Genomic DNA, 25,447 nt, shown 5'->3' with positions numbered 1-25,447 from the left:
ACCGAGCAATTGATCATGAAATTTATGAAATCCAACTGCCATTGAAAAGAGACCAAGCATTATGGCTAGGTATATTTAGCTATCTGCTTTCCAGTAAGCTGTAAGGATCTCTTACAGTTATCCTTGTTGAAAATATTTCCATGATGTCATAGAGGGCCAGTGCTCATAAACTGCTGTTATGTTATATGCTTATTATGAAATATAATGCATTATGAGGTTCAGCAAGCTCCCAAATAAATAGTCTCAGTTGTATATTTTTTTCATAAGCTAGAGCTCAGTTTGACAAACATGCCTAAAGTTTAAATGTTGTGCGACCTTGGAGATATTCTGTATTTTCCTGTCATATTACTCTGTTAATCATCTTAATCCTCTGCTACTTTTTTATACCAGAAAAGTTCCTTTGCTTCTTAAAAAAATCATTGACATTATGAAGTCTAATCAAACTCATACTGATGTGCAAGACAGATCCACTAAGTTTAATGGAGTTAAAGGAGTATTTAGTTATGTAAATATTCTTAATGACCCTGACCTGATGTAGCCTCCCTAGCACAAGACCCATCACAAGCCTCTCACTGATGATTCATAGGTGACCCAACACAAGACCCTCACTTGACACACCCACACCTGAAGCCCTTATAAACAGAACACTGACATCCCCTAAACTCCGCTGAAGATGTTACCTAGCTTGGTAACGAAACTTTCACAAACCAACCCACAAGCTCGAAGAACGAACCTTCACCCTCTTCCTACCTTCAAGCTACAGATATTCGCCACTATTGCATACTGAATGTTTATTTCTATTTATGTTTAAAAGTTTTTAATATTTTAATTATTTTAACTAGTTGCTTTCTGTCTGCTGCCCAGACTTACATTGTGAGATCGGCAGCTATATAAATCCAATAGATGCAGATTTAGCCATTAATCTTGTATTGTCTTTATGACTAGTTCCATAACATTACATCTGAGATTCTGATATTAGGGTTTGCTCTTACTTGTTAATTGTGGCTTTTGTTTTTTTATTTAAATAACTGGATTACATGGCATCTATTCTTAAAGTCAGCTGGATGACCCTGGGCCAGAACATATTTATATTTATTTTTCTGATTCCTTTTGGAGAAGAAAGTTTAAATAAAATAGGGGAAATTAGTATTTCTAATATCTAAACAGAGAGACAGTTTGGTGTAGTGGTTAATTCATCAGGTTAGAAATTGGGAGACTATGAGTTCTAGTTCTGCATTAGGCCCTAAGCCAACTGGAGACCCTGGGTCTGTTTATCTTAGCCTTAGGAAGAAGGCAGTAGCAAACCATTTGTGAAAAATCTTGCCAAGAAAACTGCAGGGCCTGGGTCCAGGCAGTCTCCAAGAATCGGACAAAATTGAATGGAAGAAAAAAAAAAAGCTAGATGCAATAGGTATTTATTATTTTCTTCACTCAGCTGCTTGTAACAAATACAAATTGGTTACTAGTTTCAGTGATGTCCTAAAAGTGCTTTTTTCCAAAAGGTAGCTGGTCTTCGTTTTTTCCTTGAAGACATTTTGCTTTTAATCCAAGAAGCTTCTTCGGTTTGAGCTTGAGCTGAAGAAGCTTCTTGAATGAGAAGCAAAATGTTTTTAAGGAAAAAAAAAAACGAAGTCCAGTTGCCTTTTGGAAAAAAGCACTTTTGGAACAACCGTCACTTGGATGAATGAGAATCTCTATAAACATTTAGTTTCAGTGATAATTACCTGACTCATGCTACAAAGATGGCTCAACTCTCTTAGCTAGTTGATAAATAGAATTGTAGCAGTTCAGCAGGATATTTGGCACAGATATTTTACATCAAATTCTGGCAGGGATTGAGCATAGAATTTTCTACAAGGCTTATGCTTTGCTGCTGAGTTGCAATCCACTCGGTAGAAGGTCTGCAAGTGAACTACAGGAAAAAGATGATGAACCCTGTGACTCTCGGAATTATATTGCATTGGAACTTTATTGCTTCCAGTTGTTATATCCTACTTCAATTATTTAATCCAAAAAATTAGTTGACTGAAGATCCTTTATATCTGCAATGATTAAAAAGGTTTCTGAACACTGTGGAAAATACACATGTTGGATATAGCTTGGAAGTTGTGTCAGATGCATCTTCGCAGTGAAGTAAGCCTACATGGTGTTATATACAGTACTGTATTGCTCAAAAAGCTCTTATTGATGATCTTTCCTGTTTTAATAATTGTAACAAGGCTATGTTTATATCCTTAAGAACACTCTGTGGTGAGAGAGCATTTTAAATCCCTGATCATAATTTTTGAAACTGGAACTTTTTCAATTCCGTTTTTTTACAGGGTAATAGAAATATTAATTTACCTTTATTTGAATAAATTATCATGTTTCTTACACTGGGATAGTTGCACAGTCCATTGATAAGAACTGTGTTGTATTTTGTAGACTATGGCTTAAGCTTGCCTCTGGGGGAGGATTATGAACATAAAAAACACAAACTAAAGGAAGAACTTCGACAGGACTACAGGCAATACCTTTCACAAGTAAGAAACTAACTTATTAAAACTTTAATACTGGTTTGTGAAGCAAAAATACATTAAAACTAAATTTCCTAAGAATTGAATACATTCATTTCTAGAATTTATTGCTATGTCGTGTCAGGATATTAGATGCTATGTAAAATATCCATGACAATAAATTATTGGAAAAAGCTGCTTTCAAAGGAGTTTGGTTGGAGGAGCCAAGGGAGAAATTGTATTTTGAAGGGATGAATACCTAGTTTAATTTACATTTAAACAAAAACTATCCAAACACATTTTAGACAATGTGTATTGTAAGCCTATCCTTTATGATTAGTTTATGGTGCATTGTATTGTAACCCAGAAAATTGGGTTTCTGTTAACTAGGACAGTGGGAATTGTTAAAAGAGATGGATCGGATTAGAAAAATGAACCATTTGGGGGGGGGGGAAGGAGAGAGATAGCCAAAACCACAACATAAATAGCTCATATTTTTGAATTGTGTTATAGGTCAGGTTTTGGAGAGTCAAAAACTTCACTTTTTCATTTTTCCTTGAGCAATAGAAAGCATGGGGAGCAGGGCACCAATATCACATAAATGAGCAAGGCTTTTATTTATACAGGTAGTCTTCAATATATGACCATAAATGAGCCCAGAATTTTGATTGTAAGTCATCCCTGTCATGAAACAAGGTGACCATCTTGTTCAATGACCACAATGTGAGTTTTCCCCATTGCAATCGTGCCTTGGGGTGGAAGAAGCCTTGGGAAATCTGCAGACTGGGAGGTGTCAGTCAGCTAGACCCACTGTCACACAGACTCTCTTCTTGCCCCATCATGCCCATGTCCACTTATCTTTCTATTGCTTTGCTCCATCTTGCACGTGAGTCTCATTCTTGTGATGGTTTGGAAAGTGTGATTTGGAGAAGAGTCTTCCAAACCACTGTAAACATGATGCGTTTGCTAGAGTTTACTCCTCTGGAGAGGAAATCTTAGTGAAGCTGGCATTCTGAAAGGCTTAGAGACTCACTGTTTCATAATGCTGATGCTGAGGGCTTTTAGCATTCTCTCCTCTGGAATTCTACCTCTTTCACTAGAAGCCTTTTTCATCTCCTGAAACTTTTATCGTTTTCTCCTTCAGAGAAATGCTGAGGCACAGAGGAGAAGAATACTAGCAGAAGAGGTGGACTGAAATGCCGAGCCTTCAGAATCTTGCAGAGCCTTTCAGAATGCTGGCTTTGCTAGCATTTTTGGCAGATTGAGGTCCATTCTTTCAGGTGTAGGATGCTTTCCCTATCCAGCAGAGAGGGTAGAGTAAATTTCTGGGGGAATGGACCTCAAATCCTCACTTGCAACCTCCCCTATGGGCTTCCCAAGAACCTGCAAAGAAGATTGCATATGGTGATCACATGATCACAGGTTACCTGGCAAAATGCAGGCATGTGAGGGCAGTGTAACATTTTATGATGCCTAGACGTGCTTTACAGGTGGTAAAGCACCATGGCTGTCATGACTGCAAATGGTTGTTAAACAACCTGTCATAAGTTGAGGACCATGTGTAACACTTTTTAAAACACTGCTGTGAGTGGTTATGTTTTGGTATATTTTTGGCGTGTGTGAAACTTGACCCTAACTTTTAAACATTTTATTTATTGACACAAGAAGTAGCAGGAACCTCTACCTCAAAATTTCAATTACGTTTAGTTAACATTGTTGTGATGTGTTATTTGACCATATTTAAGGAATTGCAGGTCAACCAGCGTTATTCAGACAAATGAAACCAGGCTGAGTGAAATGATACATCTATCTAGATTAAACATGTTAGAGGGATTTTACTCACAGATAAATGGAAGATAAAAATATTGAAGAGGCAGTTGGAAATAGAAGGGAACAAGAGAAGATAATGCCTGAAAAACAGAGGCAGTTGAAAAAAAATCCCAGAAGACTATTTATCTATTCAGTACAAAAAAGTGATACATGAATTTGGATTAGAAAAATAATTTTAGTATATAATTAAACTTAGCTTCAAAAGATGAAGTAGCATCAAATAATGTTTTATATCATATTTAATATCATTAATATATATATGATACTTCACAAAGTAATGGCAGGAAGAACAAACTTGGTTAACAATTAATTTTAAAAAAATATCTAGTTTCAGATGTTTTAAATTCTTTTGTGCTGAATTTTCTGTAGGTGCTTGAGTTTGTGCAATGATACAGTAGCAAAGATAATAACCCTAATATGTATAGGAGATTTTCCAGTGACAGTTTTCCAAAATATTGGAAATGTTTTTAGAAGTAGTTAAATTTAATAGTGTAAATTAATATATTAGATATTGTTTACTGCAGTTTTTATGAATCAGCATCTTTAAATTGTTTTCAATTTGCACATGTCTAAAGGAGGAAAAAGATTCAGAACTATTGTTGACAGAATATTTTTAAGATGAAATCTGTTTTCCAAACTTTTAGGGTATGTCACAGGCAAAAAAAAAGGTACGATGCTTGCATTATGCTACTCTTCAAATTAATATCTCACTTTATTTGAATGTGCTATTAAAAAGTCTTGGGTGAAAAATCAGTCTTTGTGCTTGGCTTTGTTTTGTGGCTGTCCCATCATTAAAAAATTGATTTTCACATGATATTCATAATTTTCTGTTCATTTCATCTTAAATTGTACAGATGGTCTATCCTGTATTTCAATGCAAAATTGATAATTCTGTATTACCTAAATATAATGAATTCAGGACATACAAAAATGATTATCAGTTTATATTAGCTTTAAATTATTTCTACAACATATAAGAATCATTTGATATTTATTTCATTTTTTATAGAAAAGATATTTAATATCAGGTGAAGTTGATCCATATACTCAGGGACTTTCTCTTCCTATTTGCGACAGAAGATCTGCCAAGGTAAGTTCTTGGAAACTTAAACAATTTGCAGAACTGTTATGATTTGCAAATATATATTTTGGTGTATTTTAATTTGCAAACTAGAAAATAAAAAGTTTAACAATAAAAACTAACTTGATGCAATAAGTGGTGTAAAGTAAGATTTAAGTTCAAATTCTTTTGGTGCTATTTTTTAAAAACTAGTCTGCCTGTTACTTTACCAACTTCTGATTTCAAAATAATTTCTCCATGTGATTGGATAACTAAATTACAGTAGTGCATTCCTGCTGGCATGTATAAATGATCAAATAGTCAAGTTTCAGAGAAAATGTTCAGAGTACTTCCTTCTGATTTTATATTGTTAATGCTAAAAAAAATAATAACAGCTCTTGTGCTTTCAGAAATGAATATCAGATTATGATTTCCTTGTTCAAGTGAAACTTCGTTTTGCTTTGGCAAAATGCATTTTGCATTGTTGTGGTCCACTGGAATATGAAATTCTAAATAAACCTCAAAAACCTTGATTTTAGTTAACATGTAAGATTTTCAGTGTTTTTAGATATCTGTATAAAATTGAAATCTGAGGTTCTTTTTGCAATCTTGCTTCATATGTAGACAAATCATGTCCCTATGGTTTAAAACATTTTGCTGCTTCTGATATTTGTTTTAGGACAGGTTAAGACTTGAAAGAAACAAGGAATACAATCAGTATCTCAGGGAAAAGGAAGAATGGAATGAAAGGTTAAGAAAAGTAGGGAAGAAACAAATAGAGGTAAAAGATAGGTTTTTTTCAATCATACTGGAAACAATGGAATGATAACTATGATTAAGCTGTAAGAAAGATTAATTGAGGATTGACAATAATCTTTTTCCTATTCCTTTATATAAATACATTAGTTTATAAATATAGATTTTTGTGTACTTATGAGACAATAGTGGACTAACATAGGTAGAGGCAATATAATATTGGCTGGTTTTTTTCTAGATTTTTATATGACATCATTTAAACCTGCTATTTTTAACCTCTTTTACTTTTGCTTGCCATTTTTAAATATGTGAATGAGAGGGAAAAGTAATAATGATATTTTTGGCATATGTTTTTCTCTGTATTTATTTTAAAAATGCCTAGGCTACCTATCACCTCATATAAATTGATGTACAAAGAAAATGAAGTGTCAACTGTCTGAAAATTATACAATATCCCCTATAAAAGTGGGGGGGAAACCCTGAAATATAAAGCCATTTCAACCAATCCAATCCAACAGATTAAATTTATAAAAGGTTAAATGGCTGGAAAATATAAAAAAACTTAAGTTGATACCCAAACAAATGCAGGGTGCTAATTTGATATTTCTTGAGAGAGCGTTTTAAAGTCATGGCATTACCAAATATAAACCTCCTTCCACTTTATATCTTGTATTGCATGTGTTATATTGAAAGCAGTTCAATGTGGTTATTTAATGTGCAGTTACATTTCCTCTTGCTTTTTGAGTTGTTTGTGAAAATGGCTAATTAAAATTAAATGTGACTTAAAATTGAAGGAAATAAAACCAAAATAATTTTGTTGTATTTAGTCTTTAAATATTTGTCTTGTATTAACAGCATGACACAGATATCCATAAGCAAAATTTTGCTGTTAACAGAACCCAATCAGAATTATATGCTCCAAATGTGTCTTTTCAAAAAGATGAAGAATCCAGCAAGAAAGATGCTTGTACAGCTACAGATACCTATGATGGGTTATCAAATATAAGATTATTGTTAGACCAACAGCATAAACAAGATATTGAAACTGGTTTGGGGGATTCATTACTGAATAAAACACTTGATGAAAAACTGAACATTTCCAGTCGAAAGCAAGGAAAGCTGGATGGCAAATCGGATAACTATTTCCACAGACATCACAAGTGTGAGGATCATGATCCTGAAATAAATGATGAAATGGATCCCAGGTTTCGATATGAAAGTGACTATGACAAAAAACCATTGCGGGTCTTTCATGCCCAAAGGTAAATTTACCTTTCTTATTAGTGTACTTTGTGGTGAGTGATGGTAAGCATCTTTGTCCCTGAGTTCAACCGTCCCATGCCAGTTCTCTCTATCCTAGATAACTATTTTAAGGCTAGCAATTCTCCTATACTACTGTACTTCAGCTACCTTGTTCTGTATTCAGAACATTATAATATCATACTTATTCCATATTTGTAATGTTGAGTACAGTTTCCAGAAACTTTAAAGGAAATCTATACATATATTTTAACATAAAATGAATAAACACCGATCTTAAATGTATGCTGTTGAGATTATTTCATTTTGATACCTAGAATTTATTTCAAAATCTGAGGATCATGAAATCAGAATATTAAGTATCAGTATTTATAAGTGTTATGCTTTAAATTAGTATTTACATAAGAACATTACAATGCCTTAGAAATAAAGGCCCCAAATAAGCCCCTAGTCACAGTACTGTATGTGACACAATATTGCAGGTGCTATATATTTTTCTTCCTAGTAACTTCAGCACTTTGGTTTTTCCCTTACCTCTCAGCCTTTCTTAAATACTATGATTCAGTAAGGACTATCTTCTTCCCTTGAATAAAACTCTTCTTGTGAAAATTGAAATGTGTAGAATTATGATTAAATTCCCTGAAATAGTAGATCAGATTTGTAGTTGCAAAATATTTATTTTAAAACATGGATATGCTTTTATCAATTATTTAGGTATTCCTGCATGTATTGCTATCAGTGACAGATTAAAAAGGAGAGTAATACATGATTGATTAGTGGCTTCTCTTTACATTCAGGTACTCTTGGGTTATAACGGGAATTGGGACTGGAATTTCCATCAATAAGTGATGTGGTCATAAAGTATAATATCCCATGACTATCACTTAGCAATGGCAATCCTGGCAGTCTCAATTGCCACTGTTAACCAAATCCCACTAGTCATTAGGTGAGGACCCACCTAATAATCCAAGTGATTTCTGGCTTGGTCCCTCCTAGCTTGAGCCTTGGTATTGTAAGGAACTGCCTCCTCTTTAACTTTCCTCACCCACCTATTTCCCACCATTGTTATCCTTTTGACTGTCCTGACAATGGCACTGCTTGGTGGCAGAGGTAGCATTGGAGTTGAAATAGAGGCCCAGAGTCTTCAGATGGCTGCCACTGCCACCCCTGGACCTCAACTTCAAGTCCCATGCCATGGCCAGCCACCTAGTGCCACAGCACAAAGCCTCTACTGCCCCCATTGCTCTGTACTTCCTAGGCCCTGTTGCCCCCAGCTGATTTTCACTGTCTTCATTCCCTATGTGAGGCAGCTGGATGTGATAGGCCTTCTTTCAGAGGCTGCATGTGTGCCTCTTAAAATGGCATGCATGATGCTCCAAATTGTATGCTGCCTTCTCATGATGCTTCTCACAACGCTTCTTGCAATGTTCCTTACGATGCTTCTGAGCCCTTAAAAAGTATTGTGAGTAACTAAGAGCCATAACTTCAGGGACCAGTTGTAAATACCATTTGTTCAGTGCAAATGGTTAATGAATAAATCATTAATTGAGGACTAGTTGTATTAAGATTCATTTCCTGTTGAAGAATGATAAGGTGATGAGTGTTCCCCTGGGACTAGTACAATTTTTATCAGCATCTGTTTTGACACTTTTGCAACTTTGTCAGTTATACCTTTAAATAATATTTTAGATATTTTAGGATGTACCATTAAATCCTATTCTAAGTTTGCTTAAACATTCTATATTTTAAACAATGATTTAGTGTGGCTAATTTTTCATCTTTAATTTCAGAAGTCAAGGAAATTCTCCTATTGAGCAAGTACAGACTGCTGTTGATAGAGTTCCATATGCCACAGGACTAATACTTGGTATGTTTGAAAAACCGGGATACTGAAAAATGTTATATTTTGATACTACATGTAATTATTGCTCAGTTGTTTCTTATGATTAGCTCCTAATTAAACCAAAGAGTAATTAGGATTGATGACTGAGAAAAGGCCCCACTGGAGCAACCTTCTCAGGAATTCTGGCCAGCAGCTGAGATCCAGGAGATCATGGGGGCCATTGTCAAGAAGATAGATAGTTGGTATCCCAGGAGTAGCCTCAGCTTGTCAGAACAGCCCAATTTCATGCACATATTCATGCAGTCTAGTTATTGCAAATCTTCTTTCCTGAACCTGGTATCACAATAGCTATACGATCTAAAACTCAGCTTACCAGATTTCTGATAAGTTTATTTTTATCATTGCACAGGTCCACAACCTTTATCAACACTTTATGAGCACACAGATTATTATTGCACAGACCTGGCATTTATCAACATCAGTTAGAGACCAGTTCAGTCATTTGGACCCAGGATGGTGTAACCGACTTAGGAGGAAATTGTACTTACATGCAAATGAGATGGAGTGCAATATGAATTCAATAAATTGAATGTGACATGCCGACTTATAATGGTAGTTCTGGCAGTCCTAGTTGGCATTGTTAGGCAAATCCCACAAAATCAGTGTCCTGATTGCCATTTGTGATCTTCTGCCTTTGCTTTTCTGACAAGCAAAATCAATAAGGAAGCCGGCAGTGAAGGTAATAAATGGTGATCATATGATTTGGATGCTACAATTTCATAATTACAGGCTGGTTGCCAAGAGCCCGAATTTTGGTCATGTGACTATGGGGACTTTGTAACAGCTGCAACTACAAGGACTCATTCCTATCGTTCAGGGTAATTAGAATAGTTGCTGGACCTTAAATGAGGACTATACCTATTTCAAATACATGAGTCCCAGCTGCTGCTTTCTACATCTCATCTCTGATGTCAATATCAACAGCAACTCTTCCTCCTCAAACACCTGTCCATGGTGGGGGCACCATCCACATAGATACCTCCCACTACTAATGCGGCCTCCTATGTAGCAGATTTCTGGCAAACTGTTGCTTATTTCTGAAATATTTTCAGGTTTCAAAATTTCAAACTCCAAAATTTCTTGCATTTCATTGTTTTCTTTATTCTCAGATCTTCTAACTTGTCTTTATTCAAACAGTAATTTTCTCATTCTTATTTCCTCAATGCTTCCAACATTCTCACTTTAACTACACTCAAGAAAACCACTATTCTGATGGAGGAATTTAAAATATTAGATAGTTTAAAAACATTATAGTCTTGTTTCTTCTACTTTCTCATTCTCCAAAAAATAATATGAGGTGCCTTAGATAAAGCTGATTAAACATTGCATTATTCTCCACTACTTTTATTGGTTGCTGCATTTGAAATTTGAAAAAAAAATCAAGTCTGAAGACTGAGATATGGGGATTGGATCTCCTGAATTTTTTCTTGTTTGATTTTAGAGATCATCTGCAGATATGACTCCTAGTTAAGTAAGATAGAATTGTTGTGCTATTGTTTCTCTGAAAATTATTACTACTGATTTTTCAGTAATATGAAACATGGTTCACTAAAAATGGCAGAATTCCATATAATTATTAATTCCAATGGGAGTTCAGAACCATTTTATCTGGTTTGTTATCTAGTGAATAAGCTGTAATTCAGTTTTTGGTTGTAAAGATGTTTCTTACTATGGTTACCATGTTTACGGAGCTGTGCAGTAGGAATAAATATGGCATATTTTTGGCTGAAGAGAAAGATATTTGCTTCTGTGTTTATTTCCTTTTTTAGGAAGTCAAGACAGAGAAATTATTCAGAAAAGAAAAGAACAATATAGGCAAGAGTTAATAGAGCAAATGGCTGAGCAGCAAAGAAATAAGAGACGGTAATAGAAGACTGATGGTTAAAAATTATTTCATGATTGATTAGAATACCACTTTAATTTTTTACAGGTAAATTGTGTTTAGTGCAATATCGGATTTGGTGCAAACTATAAATTGATACCACGTCATCTTAACGCAATCCAGCATTCAGTTAGTGCAAGGCTGATGTGATGCATTTGGAGCAAGTGCATGCACAATTGCCACTAAGGGTTTAGATGCTAATAATTTTGTGTGAAAAATGGAGGAAAGGAAGGTTTCGCTCAAGAAAAACTCAGAAAAGAGGTTAATTTGAAAAATTACAACAGAATATATAAAATAAGCACATACATTTTGTAGATGGATTACTCTCTTTTACTGGTATACAGTACTTCATTAGTAAACATAAATTTTATATTTAAACATTTTAATTGCCTATTTATATTGAGCTGGAACTAATTAATCAAAGATAGATCACTTCAAATAGTGTGAATTCAAATACAGTAATGTGACCATTACGTAGGATTCATCAATTGCACTAATCAAGACCTATCTATGTTAGCACTTACATAAAATAATATATCCACATGATAACTTATAATTTCTTTTTCTGTCTGAATTGTATTTTAATCTTTGAATTGCATATTGGAAAAGAATATTCTCTCTAAAGTATATACATAACTACAGTGTAGTTTTTAAAGCAATTCATTTTGTAGATAATGTTGTATGAGCTTTCACAAATCTGATTGTAGCAGCTTTGGATATACACAGAATACATTTCTTTATAAAAATTTTAAAATTTTCCAGTATTAAGTATAAAATAGGGTCTAATGCAAAATACAAGTATTCATGTGCTGGTTTATGTAACTTTGCTTTATAACAAAAAGAAATTTGATTTTGTTCTAGATTTTATAAGAATGTTGTTTTAAATTGGTCAAAATTTATAGTAAAATGCGGTATGCTTTTAAAAAAAGCTATAGGTTGAGATGAAGGAAAAAGCTATAGGTTGAGATGAAGGAAATGTCCAAAATACAAACCTCATGACTGAAAACTTTTGGACATTCTCGAGTCTTCCCATCCTTTGAGATCTGTCTGCTGACATGCTTTGGAAAATGATGATGTTTTTATTTCCTTTTTATTAGTTCTAACATAAGTATCGGCCAGCTATGGATTTCTGAATTGAGGGATTTAGTTTATTTGATAGATCTATGGCTCTCTATGGATCATTAAATGGATCTGTTGGCCTTTTTTGTATCAGAGCACTGATTACAATGGCTTGAGCAGAAGAAGCTATTGCATTCCCAATGGGCTTGATGGTTCAGCTTGAATCTGAAAGATCTGGATTATTATGTTGAATTATCTTAGATAAATAAAATATCTCAAGCTAATATGTGTGTTAATCCTCAGTGAAAGTGTTTCTCCCTCTTTATTTTAATAGTGAAAAGGAGTTTGAACTCTCTGTTGCTGCATCGGGAATTGTAGACCCTGAGAAAAAGGTGAATTAATTATTCAGTTCTTTTTGAAGTCTAAACAACTGATTTAAAGTCTGTATGAGAATGTATGAGAGCTCTATTTTTAAATACCTACCTAGATTGGTCCATCTCATATTAGAAGATTAATAGGACTGCTTAACCACAGCTTTCTATTCTGATCATATTATGGAGGGATTGTTATTCAAAGAAGATATTTCTATCTAACAATTCAAATACTAGTCAGTTGGGAATAAATTGCAATAGAAGTGGATTTCAGCAATATAAGAAGGTAATAAGATTTTTTTTCTTTACCAAGCAGCAGACAAGGTTTAAATCATAACATCAATATAACTTTAAAAGTTTGCACAAGTCCCACAGTATATGTTTGTGACTCCTTAAAATAGCTCAATGTTTTCTGGGACTGTCACACAACTGTAAAGTGACCCCTTCTCTCCCTCCCCCCCAAAATAATGTCTTTGCTTTAAGGAGTTGGTTCTTTGTGTACATTCACAGGCATCTGAGTACTTTTTGTTTCAGAAGGAAACGAAAGTTTATGGAAAATTATTGTTTTTAACATTGTAAATGAAGCTTATATTCTGCACTGTTTAAAGTTATATCAGATGGGCATATTTTTCAGCTAAAGGTCACACTTATTTTTATTTTATTTTTTAAATTAGGATTCTGAGGGCTAAAGGAGATATGAGAATGGCAACAGTGATGTTACTGGATGGCATGTGCTTAAGCATTTGGGATTTTGGAGGGGTTGAGAGAGATTTAAGGCATGATTTGTGCATTAAGCCAATAAAACTTATAAAGGCAATATATTTTTAGGCTTTAAAAATGTAGAAGAGCCTGAAGTGAGCTGTTCATGCAAAGATACCCATAAACTCCCCTGAGTTGGAACTGATATGTAAGGGGGAATTGGCTAAAATTCCTCCAAGCCAATGTGCAGGATGAATAGCTAGTTATTGGAAGTATTTAGTGGCAGGTATTATTGCTTAAAGGGGGCATATGAGTTACTGAAAGCAAAGGATCACGTACTTTTGCCAAATGAAAATATGTAGCTTCGGATCAATTTCCTCAAATAAATGAACAAATATAATGCTTTTGACTCATTTGTTTAATTAACCAGTAGAACAGCTTGCCTTCAGAAGTCGCAGGGGCTTCATCACTGGAGGCTCTTAAGAAAAGACTGGACAGCCACCTATCTGAAATGGTATAGGGTCTCCTGCTTGAGCAAGGGGTTGGACCAGATCCTCAACCCCCGGTCCATGGACCAGTACCGGGCCACGGCATGCCGGCAACCAGTCCACACAACAAGTAAAGCCCCATGCATGGGATGCAGGCAGCACACAAAACCACGCACCCACTGGTTCCCAGAAAAACCTCTCTCCACAGAACTGGTCCCTGCTGCCCAAAAGATTGGGAACCTCTGGACTAGAAGACCTCCAGTGTCCCTTCCAGGTCTATTATCTAGTTTGATTGAATTGAGTCTTTATAGTTTTAGGACTTGTGTTGAAAACAATCATGTTTTAGGTCATATTTATGCAGAAATATTGAACATTCAAAAGTGTTCATAAACCTATAGCCATCACTGTATGTAAATTGTATTTTTGATACAATTTACATACAGTTTCTGTTCCCCCGTCCCACTCAATCCGTGACCTTAATAGAATGTCTGCTATGAGCTTGTTGTTTAGTGAAATATTATATATAAATGTCATAAATTCTTACTAGATGGTGCTCTGTTACATCATTAATAGTGTCATTCTGTAATGGAATCTATTTTTTTAAGAAAGAATAAGCTATATTGCCTTATCAAAAATAGCTATAATCTTCAGATATATTAATTTGATGATTATTGGCAAATAGATTATTGAACTGTGGGTCATGATAATCTTCTGGAAATACTCTTTGTTCTCAGTGATATGTATCTACAAGAGGTAGATCATATGACTATCTTGGTACATTGAATGCAGTATAGTTATTTTGGAAAATGTATGGTGGGAAAATCTGTTTCTCAAAATAAGCTATAACAGAAGAACAAATGAATGTAGGTATAGCTAATATCTTAAGGAAAAAATAAAAAATGCATTAATAATGAATTAGTTCTCTGAAAGCTGATAATTTTCATAATTTAAGCACTTGAGCATGCTACTTACTTGGGTATTTTCCTTATTTAAAAATATGGTCTGGTTAAATAAAGACTACTTAAGAAAATTGAAATCATTTTTTAAATTTATTTCTCAACTGAGATTTAGAGAATTACCATTGTTTTAATATACATGGATAGTCCAATGAAGTAAGGATGCCATAACATAGAGGAAGCATTTGTTATGTATTTAATTAAAGAGTTTGAAAGTGCCAATGTATTTATGTTTGTCTTTTGAGCTATCCCATTCTATCTCCTAAATTTTACTAAGTCCAACTTTTGAACTTATAGTATACATGTCTAACTCAGAAATAAATCTGACTAAATTCAGTAGAACTCACTCGAGGTAATACGTTACATAAGACTGTATTCTGAATTAGCAAAATGGGAAACAAAGGGTGCTTTTAAAAATGTTCTTCAATTCTAACCAAAATAACTTTTAAGACACTCCATTAAATAAATGTTCTTATAGTATTGAAACCATCTATACAACCTTATAATTGTGTAACAACTTGAATGTAACAATTTGTATGTGATCTATGGAGTTCTATAGTTGTGTACTAACAGTATTGTACATATATTGTATATTGTATATGCATTATTGTATATAGCCTAATCTTTTTTCTTTGTACATAATTCCTCTTTTGAAGTATGTTTTTAACGCCTAGCATCCAGTCCTTTTTTGCTGTGCTCTGTTCTTTGCAAACGCCAAATGCTATTCATAACACGTATTTTGCAACCTGATAATGTGCATTGGAAGCTAAGGTCCTCCAGACTGAGAATAGACTGAGGCTTCTGCTCATTAATGTGACACCCTTGTGCTTTCAGCAGAAAAGGAAAAACCAGTTATTTTTTTTGGCTTGTGTCTATATTTTAGTTGAAAGGAGGAATAGAAGATGATGGCAAATGGGGAATAATTCTGTTATCATGCAGGATTACTTTGATGGGTAAGAAGACATGGTGGATGCACTTTTTACATCTAGGTGTCACATTAGGTTTTGCATATCTCGTTGTTAGATGCTTTCTTCCACTAAAGAAAAAATGCATTATTGGGTACTTACCATGAACGCTCCTTTTGGTTTGTTATGATGGAGGTATTTTAATCACATTCTAGTCAGATTAACTGACTTTACAGTATATGCCAACAATATTCCACTGCTTAATTTTTTTATACAAACTAATATACTACACAGGTTGCATTTTATTATGTCATTTTATTTGTCTGAAGCTTGCCCACCAAGAAGGAGGAGTAATCATATAACATAGAATCTATATTGAAACTTCTACATAATATTTTCCCTCTAAGTAGTACGATGAGATTACTTATTGTGGTTGCAAGTAGAATGAGACTTCATGGTTAGTGTTCATGCAACCTTGATGTTCCTAAACCTGAAACAATTTGAGTAACTTAAAAACTAAGCAATAAATAAATCAACTTTCTTTCGTAGCCCAACAGACTAAAAGAGTTGGGATTAAAGCCACATATATCTGAGGAGAAAATACCACCTGAAAGGCCAAGACCAGCTTTCTATACTCCTTCTCCTGGAATTACTTCTATATCTGCACCTCCTGTGTCACCGGTGAATGAAGATTTCCATAGAGGCTTGTCCAGTGCTCTTGGACAAGTGTTGGCTCCCAGGTGATTTTCAGTAGTGTTCGCTTTAAAATTGGGTAATGGTTAGAAATGGGAATGGGTTTTGCCCACAAACCTCATCTTCACATTGCTGCTTTTTGGTGACTAATTAACTGAAGAGGTTTTTAGTTAATCCTACTTTTCCAATACATGCAGATTGAGAAGATATAATTAACTAAGGTTAGAAAAATATCAATTTCTCAAAACATGTGGACCCTTTTTGAAGAAGTTGATTTCTGCATGCTTGACACTAGGAATGAAGCAGTGTTAAAAGGACAAAATGTCTAGGAACCTGGGCATTGAGTTAGATTTGTGAACTGGACCATTCCATTAAACCATATAGAAAAATGAGTAATGGTTTCCTTTGTAGGCATGGCTTTCAAAGAAAAAAAATGGGAGAAAGTGGTATTCTGTCTTTCTTTTAATGTGAACTTGTGATTTGGGTAACCATTAACAGGTTTAAATTAGGGTTTCCATATGTTCATTTTATAACTCTCATGTATTTTACATTAAATTTAGTTAATTACAGTTTACTTTCTTGTAGTCTTTTGTTCTAGATCAAACATTGGATTGCACTACATTGATTCTGATTGCTTCATGCCAAAGAAATTAATGTCCCTTTTACACATATTTTCCTGGAATCTCATGCCATAAATAAATATCAGAAGTTAGATTAGAGTGGAACAAGCTGTTTCAGATAGCACTTCAGTTTAATATCTTCTTGCAATAATAATTTATTCAATCTCTAACTTTTTGAGATGAGTCTTTTGTGCAATATTACAAATTTTGGATAAATGTTATGAATAAATAAATGCTATAAATTCCATTTTAATTAATCATAAGCTAAACATCCAGTGCATGTCATTTAAAGTTTTAAGAATAGAATATATTCTTTTTCTAAAGGATACTTACATCTTCATACTTCTGAAAATGATAACATATAAATGTCTAGGACATTTTTGGACATTTACCAGATTATCACGATTTGCAAGAAAAAATATTTCAGATTAAAACATCTCTCCCTGTAATTTCAAGAAATGTGTGAAACTTTTTTCTATAGTATTTGTTTCTATAGTATTTTGTCATTTACAGTATAAAATAAAGCAATTGTAATTTTCCTATATTGCATTAAAATTATAATTGTAAAATCTGCTTACTTCATCTTCCATCTGTTTTTCCAAATTCCAGAATAGTTCTGGTGTATGTAACTACACTGTTCTTTTTCCCACATTTTTTACTTAAATATTTATGTTCTAGCATTGCCTTTTTCATATGTGTTTCTCAAGGGCTTATAGCATCTGCATTTTCCTTGATTAATTTCAAAAATATCTCTATTTTTGAATATGGCTATTTGATCCATTAATATTTGTTGGGAATATTTTTATTTGTTCCAGGAGGTCAGTTATTATTTAATTTTATGGAAAAATAGCTGCTGCTTAATCAAGTGTTTGATCTTCTGTATTATTTCTCTTAATAACTTCCTGCCCCAGACAGAAGCACAACTAACTTAGTAGAGTAAGCTAGACAAAGTGATCCTAGCCATGCTTCTATTTTCTCTTCTGACATTAACAACAAATCTGGAAAAATCGCCAACACACCAATTTATTTGTTCAGGGATAGTGCAACCTCAACTAGAGCTAACTGGAACTGATGTTTATGAATGAGCTGTACCATTTTAAAAAGTTGCCTCATCTTTTTTTGTGTAGAATTGCCCCCATTCCACCACCCCTTCCACCACCAATTTTGACTGATAGTTATAGAACTCCATATGATGATGCCTACTATTTCTATGGCACCAGAAATCCTTTGGATCCCAGCCTCGCATATTGTAAGTTTTATTTTATTATTTTCTTTAGATATAGCTTGTCTTTCATAGATAAATGTTACTGAATTGAGGGATGGTGATGAATTACAGAAATATAGAAATGCAAGTTGTGTTCAAAAGTTCCCAAGAAGTGCTTACGTCATCCCAAATTTTGTAGCAGCTTTGATGATAATTCTGTCAGCTTTCTCTTTTACCCTCCTTCTTCCCACACCATCAAAAGTAAATGGAAGAAGAAAAACAGCTGTTTAGAGCTGTTCCTCTATTTAAAATTATTTCTGCCAGTGTGCCTTCTGGGAAGTATATATTTTTTCTTCTGATTGATTTAACCTGGAGGAATTAAAAAATAATATAGGTAGTCCTTGGATTATGATGGCAATCGGGACCAGGATTGGTGTCACTAAGTGATGCAGTTGTAAAGTGTGACATTGTCACTGCATTACTTAGCTAACAATCATAATCCTGACGTAACCTCAGGACGCACAGGTTACTAAGCAGGAAGAGGCAGAAATCCCAGATAATGAGCATGAGTGCAGTCGGGGAGGCAGGGGAAGGGCTTGTGGGGGCTGTGTTAGGGTTTTAGAGACTTTCAGCTTCTCTTTATATGGCACATTTTAATCTCCATATCTGTATCTTTGTAATCTGCCAATATCGATTTGGACATGTGGTGCCTAGAATCATACACATTAAGAGTAAAGAGTACAAGATAATGACTTCAGACGTCTCTGATACAGTGCTGTTTATGATGTAGTCTGGAATTATACTGGCTCTTCTAATAGCTCATGTTTGACTCATGTTTTTCTTGTCAGTGACCACACCCAAGTCCTCTGACATATCCCTCGTTTTGTATGGATGCCCTACCTTTTTCCTCTTTAAATGTAACACCTTTCATTTCTTCTTATGGAAAGATTTCTTGTTCCTCTTAATCCAGTCTTCCAATTTGTCTAAATTAGATTTCAATCTCATTCTGTTTTGGGGGATGTTGAACAGTAGTTTCTAGTATTGTGTCATCTGCAAATTTGATAAACAACTCATTAGTGTTGCTATATAGGCTATTAATTACAATGTTGAATAATACTGAAACCAAGACTAGATCCCTACAGGATCACCTTGGATATAGAGCCATTAATGCTAACACTCTTACGACCATTTGTTCAGTCACTGAAGTTACAATGGTCCTGAATAAAGGGATATATGATCCATGCCCCAAATTAAAGCTGTTGCAGCCTTCCCCCCAATGGTCACAAGATCAAAATTCAGGCACTTGAGAGTCCACCGGCAGTTATGATCACAGGGCATTTCATATTCTCCCATCTCTGTCCCTGCTGATCTGTGTCTGCCACCCTGACTGCTGGGCGGAGCTGGATCTGGGCTTTGGCTGTAAAAAAAAAATAAAAATGAAGCCAAAAGTAACCCCAGAGCTGTGATGCTCCAAAATGCTCATTTGTGTTACACTCCTGGATCAAGTTGGACCATGCTTCAGCTGCAGACAAAAAAAAACAAATTGCCACAGTACCAAAATGCCTCTTTCTGCTGCTGCTGAAAAAAAAAAAAAAAAAAGAGGGATGAAACTTTATAGGAGTGTGCAAAGGGCATTTTGGCATGCTGAAGCTCTGGTGCTGCTTTTGGCTTGAGCGTGTTGCAAAAGAGCCCTTGGTTCAGTACGGCTTTGGGGCTTTTTTTTTTTTTTTTACAGCCAAAGCCCAACCCCAGTCTGGCCGGCAACCATTCCAGGCATGACTCATCAACAGCAGGAACAAGAAGATGGCAAAGATGATATTTATTATTTCAGAATATGTATATTATGTTTTGCTATACATCTGAGATTTACATTTTGAATATTTTTGCTATTTTAGATGGTGCAGGCACAGTGGGGACACAGCCTTCATCTGCACCACCACCTCTTGATACTACTCAAAAACCTCCTCTGCCCATGTAGGTACAAAAAAGTACAAAGTTAAACAATAGTTTATATTGTTTATTTCTAGTTGTGAATACAGTTTTGAAATGATTGCCAGCTTTCAGAACTTAACATAATATATAAAGCTGACCACTTTTGTAGCTGACAAGATTATACAGGAAAATTATGAAAACATCACTTAAAATACGCTTTGTTTAAATCTTTTTGATGCAGCAATAAAATTGGAGCAAGCATTGCAAGTATTAGACCAAAAGGCTTGGGAGTATTTCCTGAGGAAAAACCAAAACCCACAAGAGAGGCTACCTTAGCTTATCAACAAGAATTACAGCAGCAGGTATGAAGCTGAAATCTGTCCAGAAATTATTTTTTATTTTGAATTGAGGTATTAATTTTTAAAGAAACTTTCATCAGAGCAAATAATATTTTCTGGTAAGTAATTTCTCCTGGGTAAGCCAAATGATCTTTATATATTCTAGTAAGAGGTAATAATTTAAAATATTTATCTCAATTTCCTATTAATATTACACATTTGTGCTGCAGAGCATGAAATATGCTTCTATATTGTATTCATACACTTTGAATTTCTAGATAAATATTGACATCAGTGCATTTAAAACAGACAGCTTGATCCAGGCTACCTTGGGTACATTGCCAAAATAGAGACCCTTTTGTTCTCCATCTCTCTTCTTCCCCCTCTTGCCCACCCCTTTTGTTCTCTGTGTACATGGAAGTATTATGCAGGATGATAAAATTTCAAGGGACCAGAATGGTACAGTGGTGTTTAAGAGTTTGTGACAATTTGAACCTTCAGTATTTCCTGCAGAAATATGACCTAAAACACAATCTGTTTTCCATATGTTCCAAAACTAGATAAAGAGAATCCAATTAAATAAATGAGTCAAAACCATTATACTTATTTATTTATTGAGGGAAATAATCCCTAACCCTACATCTATAATGTTCTTTTAAAAAAAGGAAAAAAAAACCACATTTTGCTAATATGGTTTATTATATAAACATTCTTTAACGTTCTGAATGAAAATCCATACCTGAGAGTTCTGTGTTAGGATTTTGCTTTTGTTGTTTATGTGTTTGCATTTATTTATAGTAAATAGTATACTTCCAACTTTAAAATATTATTTACACCATTATTACAACATCAAACTCTTACAATATTACAAAATATGAACATTGAAAATAGCTTTCCAAAAATGCCATGTGATTTGTTAATAAGTGTAAATATGTTAGGGTTATTATTTTTAGTGCTGGTCTATGTATTCCTGATTATTCTTTTATACACCAATGAAAGAACTGGACATTTTTGTTTAACCTAATTTGTTATGATATGTCATGATAGGACAATATATGTCAGTATTGTTCAAATTCAGTATTTGTTAAAAATAATTGCTGTTTTATGTATATTTTATATAGATAAGGGAAAGAGAAGAACGTCGTAGGCAAGAAAAGGAAGAAAAAGAACGCTATGAAGCTAAAATAGAAGCTGAAATGAGAAATTACAACCCTTGGGGGAAAGGAGGGGGCGGAGCTCCTCTCAGAGACAAAAAAGGAAATCTTATAAGTATGTTTGAAAATCTAATTGCCCTCCTTTTAGTTCTTCAGACTTGTAGCTGTTTATATACACTCTCTGCTAAAGAACATCTTGACACACAAGTAAAACGGATGTACTACAGCGAATTTACAGCATAGAAGGATTTTTTTTCTAGTTAAATAGTGTGGTTGAAAAATATTTGCTTTTGCTTCAACAAGAACTATTTTTATAACAGGATTTTTAAAAAGTTAATTTGACAGAATTGCATTAAGAAAATGATCATTGGAGCAAAAAGGGGAATCATGGGATATCGTAAACATCTGTACCAAGAAATTTTTTTTGTAGACTTTTATATATTCTCAATAAAGAGGCAATTGAATTGCAGTATCCTTATAAAAGTTGAAGGATCATTTCTTTGTACATATCTTTCTGTGTAGAAGTTCTGGCTTTTCAAAATAAATAACAACTCAGTTAATGTTAACTGTTATCCAAAGAGGTTGTATGTATCCTTTTGGAGCATGTGTACGTGCAATAGAGATTTTAATTTGTATAATATTTTAGTAATAATTTAATTGGAATTATAAAAGTACATTGAATGTTTAACAATGTTAGACTAGAGCCATTGCTTCTTTTCACTGACTGCTTCCTGGGCAGAATTCTGTTCATTGTGCTTAAGTTGGGAGGAAGGAATAAAAACCAGCTTTGTTAAATCTTTTTTTCCTGCACTTTCCACATCTGAAATACTATATTTGAAGTAGATTATCCAAAACAATAGAAAAATATAGGAGATTAACTAGAATTTATTTCTCTTCATTCTTTGAGAATGCTGTTGAATTAGAAGCCTTCCTGTAAAGAGAAGACACCACTCTCTTCATAAGAAGAGATGGTCAATTCAATCCTTCATATATAAAGTTTTAAAATTCCTAAGTTTTAAACTAAATATTGCATTAATCCTTTAACACTATTAGGTAAAACTAAAATGTAATAACAAAATTGAAATAAGAGTACTACAGATTGAGTGACCTGAACTCTTATAGCTAAACTGGATGATAATATATTTAATTTTAAAAAGTTTTTTTAAAAAATACTTGACTTATAGTAGAGCTTGAAATAGGAATATTGTACACAACACACATAATTCTGTCTTTGAGGCCCTTGTGCATCCTTTTAACTGTAATTCTGAAATAATATTTCTTGAAAATGTTATAAACATGCCACGTTGGAAGAAAATATTATAAATGGCTGTTTCCCCTTTTCTTCAGCGGACTTGAATGTGATGCACAAGCAAAATGAAGATGCATACCATAATCCAGAGGCACAAGTATATGAAGATAAAAGAGCTATAGTATCTGTTGACCTAAGTTTGGCCTCACCAAGACTTGAAAATACAGATGAATCTACAAATAAAACAGCAGGTTTAAATGCTAATATATTTTCAGTTGCATCCGTCTTCTGTCATTGGTCAAAATTATTTTTCCTACGCTGTACTTTCCACTGAAGGCAATCCCATATATGTTTTTCAATCCTCTTAAAGCATATAAAGTTAAATAGAATTAGACCTATATTATTACATTAATGAAAGTTGTTACATCCCTGTTAACTTCTGATATACATCAAAATGGACTTTGTGCACCCTCTGAGCAGGGGATTGGACTAGATGACATCCAAAAATGACAAGCAACATCAAGAAGCTTTTGAGCAGTTATATAGATGCAAGACAAATACCTAATAGGAAAAAAATCAAAGCAGGAATCTGTTCAACTGGAAGATTGAGTAATATGTTCATAAATTACAATACAAAATCCAGCTTGGTGGGATATTATAATTTCCACCATATTGTCTTATTTGAAAACAAACCATAAAAAAAATTCAGCCTGCTATGGCCATATATGTAATTCTTCAGGATCGCTTTCGGACATGCCCCTTTCTTTTTAAATACCTTTTTTACCAGTGGTCCCCAACCTTTGTGGCTTGGCAGTTCACTGGAAGGAGAGGGGAAGTGGGATGCCCAATGCACCGACTGCAAGTTGAGCTATCAGTGCCTGCGCGGGTGCACTAGCACACTGCTTGTGCAAGTCAAACTATGTGCACGTGTCCACCAGCATGTGGCCCACTTGCAAATAGGCCACAGCCCAGTAGTGGGCCACAACCCGGGGATTGGGGACCCCTGTTTTACACAACTTTCATTTTAGCAGACTGGACTCAGTTTCAGAGCCTTTGTATGATTTGAGGTGAAGAAATGGAAATTACTGCTTTTTAAAGTATATTACACTCTTGGTTTGAAGAGGAAAAAGTGGATATTATGAAAGTTGAGGAGGTTTGTTATTTTGATGTACATGATTGTAATCAATACATAATCTTTTGAAGAAAACTGGAGTAGCCCAGGTGTATATAAATATGCAATGGATGCAGAATACTGCTTTAGATCTATTTTATCTTAATAATCACAGTAAATCTTTTTTCTAGAAAAGTAATCACACCCAGAATTCTCTGTTAGGATACAAGAATATGGGAAATGAGAAAAAAAATATTAGAAATGTAATGTAGTTTTTGAGAAAAAAATGTCAGAACACTAAACTTTTCTTCAAGATTTTCACATTCTCAAAACTGACAACTTAGAAGTAATAGGTGTAGAAACTTTTTTATTGATTTTAACATGTCTTGTAATATTTTTTTTTAAATTCAGTTGCCTTTTACATTTTAAATAAGAGTGAATCAGAAAGCAAAAGGTGAAATTAATTTCATGTGTTGCCAGATATAGTCACTTCCTGAATCCCCCATCATATTAAATAATTTAAAAGTTTTTAAATTCTTGGTATATGATTGCTAAATCTCAAGGTATCTTGGGCACAACTCAGACCATCACAGTGAAACCTTTGGATGCTGATTAATTAAAGGCTTGAGTTTTTTCCTCTTTTTCTTTTCCCTTATTAGTGTGTCCATGCATATTAAAAAAATGGTTGAGGGGGTGGGGGTGGATGTGCATATTCATGTTTCTATTCAGCAGCCATTTTCTCTCTCCTTTCCCTTTTGTAAGGTTCTTATTCTGAAGAGTATACATTATATTATGTCTGGACTTCCGGTTCCCTTAGTTGTCTGTGTTGGTAGACAAAAATTTAGTTCTTTTCAATATGTAACTTTTGTTTTTGCTTCCAGTGGAGGTAGGTAGTGCCTACTATAGAAAAATCCAATGATTCTTTAAAAGCTTTTGTAAAATACTTTTGGATTGTTAATTGCAAATATACCGTACTTTCCGGCGTATAAGACGACTTTTGAAAGCGTTGAAATTGGAACCGAATTCGGGGGTCATCTTATACGTCGAGTCGTCTTATACGCTGGAAATTACAGTAGTTTGCGACTCGGCGCTGAAGACGGGGGTCGTCTTATACGCCGGGTCACCTTATACGGCGGAATATACGGTATGTTAAATTGGGTAATAGCAGTTCATTCAATTACAGCATAATTATAGATTATTTGGAGTAAGATACCTAGCGTCAGCTTAAAAGCATTTGTGATAGAACTTATTACCAATGCTTACAACTCCCCTCCTTTTTCTTTTTAAATTAGGCTTTACATATACACAAACATCCCCTTTTGCACGGGGTAATATTTTTGGAGAGCCCCCAAGTCCAGAACAATTAAGGAGACAAGAGTCATATAAGAACTTCCTTCGTTTTCAGGTAAGTATATTTGTAACGATATTAAACAAAGAAAAATGTTTTTCTGATTTAGCTTATTTCCATTTTCTAAATACTGC

General features: G+C 34.2%; 1 protein-coding gene across 8 annotated transcripts in view; it reads left to right on the top strand.

Annotated features, from left to right (window-relative positions):
- Positions 1-25,447, top strand: part of CSPP1 (centrosome and spindle pole associated protein 1) — a 61,769-nt gene that overhangs the window by 11,857 nt on the left and 24,465 nt on the right. For 5 of the 8 annotated variants that reach the window (XR_005555737.1, XM_039335169.1, XM_039335218.1 and 2 more), the window contains exons 4-18: positions 2,425-2,522; positions 4,970-4,993; positions 5,335-5,415; positions 6,065-6,166; positions 6,997-7,403; positions 9,192-9,268; positions 11,074-11,167; positions 12,580-12,637; positions 16,214-16,404; positions 18,105-18,226; positions 20,077-20,155; positions 20,355-20,475; positions 21,573-21,720; positions 22,953-23,105; positions 25,258-25,370. Coding sequence is in view for 7 of the 8 variants with exons in the window: in XM_039335169.1 (XP_039191103.1) it covers positions 2,425-2,522; positions 4,970-4,993; positions 5,335-5,415; positions 6,065-6,166; positions 6,997-7,403; positions 9,192-9,268; positions 11,074-11,167; positions 12,580-12,637; positions 16,214-16,404; positions 18,105-18,226; positions 20,077-20,155; positions 20,355-20,475; positions 21,573-21,720; positions 22,953-23,105; positions 25,258-25,370 (1,868 nt within the window). In the remaining variant the exon portion in view is untranslated. The remainder of the gene's footprint in view (positions 1-2,424; positions 2,523-4,969; positions 4,994-5,334; positions 5,416-6,064; positions 6,167-6,996; positions 7,404-9,191; positions 9,269-11,073; positions 11,168-12,579; positions 12,638-16,213; positions 16,405-18,104; positions 18,227-20,076; positions 20,156-20,354; positions 20,476-21,572; positions 21,721-22,952; positions 23,106-25,257; positions 25,371-25,447) is intronic. The other 3 variants (XM_039335180.1, XM_039335190.1, XM_039335199.1) reach the window with 3 other exon arrangements.

Source organism: Crotalus tigris, unplaced genomic scaffold, assembly GCF_016545835.1.
Source record: "Crotalus tigris isolate CLP2741 ecotype Arizona unplaced genomic scaffold, ASM1654583v1 scf7180000017546.9332058, whole genome shotgun sequence".
Lineage (NCBI taxonomy): Eukaryota > Metazoa > Chordata > Lepidosauria > Squamata > Viperidae > Crotalus > Crotalus tigris.
Note: the sequence above shows the minus strand (reverse complement) of the source record. Positions and strands in the feature narration are given on the sequence as shown.